The sequence below is a fragment of the Sceloporus undulatus genome, unplaced genomic scaffold, assembly GCF_019175285.1.
Source record: "Sceloporus undulatus isolate JIND9_A2432 ecotype Alabama unplaced genomic scaffold, SceUnd_v1.1 scaffold_2896, whole genome shotgun sequence".
NCBI classification, from domain to species: domain Eukaryota; kingdom Metazoa; phylum Chordata; class Lepidosauria; order Squamata; family Phrynosomatidae; genus Sceloporus; species Sceloporus undulatus.
Window position 1 is genome coordinate 1 of NW_024805816.1, and position 3,305 is coordinate 3,305.

General features: G+C 46.4%; 1 protein-coding gene across 1 annotated transcript; it reads right to left on the minus strand.

The window, feature by feature from the left end:
• Positions 1 to 6: 6 nt before the first annotated feature.
• Positions 7 to 2,185, minus strand: LOC121918008 (ankyrin repeat domain-containing protein 13A-like; the record flags this gene model as incomplete). Its single annotated transcript, XM_042444124.1, has 4 exons — positions 1,955 to 2,185; positions 1,433 to 1,548; positions 204 to 336; positions 7 to 44 (listed from the first exon to the last, which is right to left on the minus strand). Coding segments are annotated over exons 1-4 (348 nt in total), but the record flags the coding sequence as incomplete, so codon positions are not given.
• Positions 2,186 to 3,305: the final 1,120 nt, after the last annotated feature.

Here is a 3,305-nt window from a genome sequence, read left to right on the forward strand (position 1 = left end):
GTGGACCATTTCCAGGTCGCCAGTACTGACCGCTTCGTGGAGGACTGGAGGACAAAGAATATGGCAGTCAATCCACGTACGCTGGGGCGAAATTTAAAAGGAACGCTATCCTTTTTGCCTCTCTAGGAATCTCCAGCACAACTCTATGGTCAACCTTAATTAAAGGTGGCACTGAAAGGTCTAGAGATTCCTAGAGAGGATACCTGTCCATCCTTGCGCGTTCTCCTTCGTGACATCGGCCTCGTGGCGCAGGAGGACCCTGGCGGACTCGATGTGCCCCAAAGAGACCGCCAGGTGGAGAGGGGTGCGTCTGCGGGGGTCCCTCCGCTCAGCGTACTGTGACGAAAGGCAAAAAAAAACTGTGTCAGAGCAAAACGCCGCAATCACGTTTCCCCCCCCCAAGATGGACGGCAGAAACGCCAACGCAGCAAAGGCGTCGCGGCATCATTTGCGCATCGATCCCGTAACGCAGATACACGGAGGCAGGCAACCTGCGAGTTGGATTGACCGACTGACCGGTCTGTGTCCGAAGGATGACCGCTACTACTGACCGCGATGAGGAAATGTTCAACTACACACAACATACAGATATATACAATCCTTTTACAAAGCCAGCTTTGTAAAAACGTTGGGCGATGCTATGGAAACATATACTGTACTCCTACTATAGGTTTACACCAAGGAGGAGGGTGATTGCTCTTAGCGGCATGAATGCAAGCCATAAAGAGAACTACAAGCATGCGATAACCCTCTAAAACATATATACGCGCACCTTACCTTTTACTATAGCTTTACACACACCTGAAATGGAAGAGTAGCTATCACTGCGAGGAAAGAGCGCGTAAAGTTATATCCTACTACGACGGTATCTTCATTTACTCTTCGTTTGGACTACAATGCCCAACTAAGTTGGGGATACTAAGGGTTGGAGTCTAACGATAATCAATTTACTACGCAGAGTAAGTTAGAGAGTGGGAGAAGTGCGTAACAAACATGGCAGGTATTCACCGCTTTGATTGTTCGCAGGTTTTGAATGACAATATGTCTTCTCTAGGAATATTTACATATATAATTTGATATCATTTTATATTTTAATTTGATATAATAAAATGTATATTATATAAAAATAAATATATTATATACTGTATAGTATATGCAACCATAGAGTTGCACTAGAAATTCCTAGACAGTCCCCTAAAACCTTTTTGAGGTCCTCCAACACAACTCTATGGTCAACGTCTTCCGGAGGCTGACCATAGAGTTCCTCTAGAGATCCCTAGACATTCCCCTAGACATTTCTTTAGGTCCTCCAACACTATTCTATGGCCAACTTCCTGATCATAGAGTTCTGCTGGAGGATCTAGAAATTCCTAGGCCGGCATAACTTTTGAAAATGGATATTTATTTGTGGTTTTTAAACCATTTAATTTACCTGTTCCTCCAGGAGTTTTTCCAGCCGCTGGAAGTCGTTATTCCAGACCGCACGGTGCAAAGGGAACGTCTCACTGCCGCCACTGCCGTTGAGGGGAGCGGCCATGTTGGGCGCCCCTAAAAAAGGCCACTTGTTGCAAAATGTGGGGGAGCCCACCCCCCAAAGTACCCTAACTGTAGGGAGATATGTTCTAATAATGGGGACCCAGTGACCCAATGCTATCCTATGGGGAGCCCCCAAGTATCCTAAATATGAGGAGCCTCCCCAATGTATCCTATAGGAAGCCCATAATGGGGGTCTTCCTCACTCCTTGACCCCCAATTCCTTGCCCCCTCCCCAAATATGAGGGTCTGGTGGCACCCCTCACCAAAATGGCACCCGTTTCTCCCCATTGCCCCCTAAATTTCAACCTTTTGGGGTACAAATTCAGCCCCTCAAACTTTTCTTAACCCTCCCCCCTCAATAGGTTTCCAACTTTGGGGGAGACCCTTTCCTCTCCCTGTCCACACTTAGACCTTTCACCTTTGACCCCCTCTTCCTTCTCCTGGCCCCTTCCTCTTCTTTCTTCGCCCCCCAACTCCATGGGGAGTCCCTCTCTTCCTTCTTTCTTTCCTCTTTTTTTCCTCCTCTATTTCCCTTTTTTTATCCTCTCAGCGGCCTCCTCCTTCCTCCTCTTCCTACCAATCTCACTGTTTTGAAGCAGCAGCGGCCATTTTGAATGAGGGCACGGCGCAGCACCACTTTCACGGCTCGGCCGCCATTTTAACTAAAGGCAACAAGGAGGGGCGGCCAGCTAGGGAAAGGACGCTTCCCGATAGGCCTCTGTGACGCGTAATAGTGACGTAGTTGTCTTGACGCAATGACAGCAGCCATTTTGAAAGAGGGCAACGCTTTAATAACCTAGAGCCGCCGGCATTTTGAAAGAGGGCGATGCTTTAATAACATAGAGCCGCTCGCCATTTTGAAAGAGGGCGACGCTTTAATAATAACATAGAGCCGACCGCCATTTTGAAAGAGGGCAGCTCCATACTTTTAAGCATGCAAATTAAACAAAACTAAACACTTTCCCCTTTAATTACACACTAATTTGGTCCCTCTAATTGGCCTTCCTGAGACAAAAATATAACTAAATAAACGAGAAAATAAAGCCTATGGTTGTTGGCCTTATTAGCGCTGTTACTATGAATTAAATGCTTTCCTGAGGTAAAAAATATAACTAAATAAATTAGGAAGCCCATAGTTGTTGTTGGCAATTCATATTGCTTTGAATTAAACGCTTTCCTGAGGTTAAAAAAAAAAAAAAAAAAAAAAAAAAAAAAAACCTATAGTCGTATGTTGGCCTTATTAGTGCTTTTAATATGAACCAATGCCATTTAATAATTGCTTAGCGCGCGCGAGAGAGAGAGAGAGGACCTTTTTTGCCAGAAAGAAAAATGGCCGCCGCGGCATCGCTTCCGCTAAACCTGCCAGGAACCAAAATGGCCGCCGTTATCGTCCCTATAAAAAGCGAGAGACACGTCACTTACGCAAAGTGCGGTGAATGAGCGCTATTTGCGTACGCATGCGCAGACTGTTTCCTCTTTTTTTTCTGTCTCTGAGAGTCTTGGTTCGGATTCGAATTCAGAGGCATGTCAAAGCGGCTCCGGAGCAGCGAGGTCTGCGCCGACTGCAGCGCCCCCGGTGAGCCTAAAACTTGGGGTCCAAAAATGGGTCAAGAGTGTCCCTGAGCATGTGCAGAGTGCCTCAATAACCAAAGCCTCCTTTTCCCAGTCTATGGGCCCCAAAGTGGCTCCCATACATTCCTCGACCCCTTCCTCCCCCTTCTTTACCCATTAATTGCTTCAAACCTTACTTATATATCTATATGTGTATC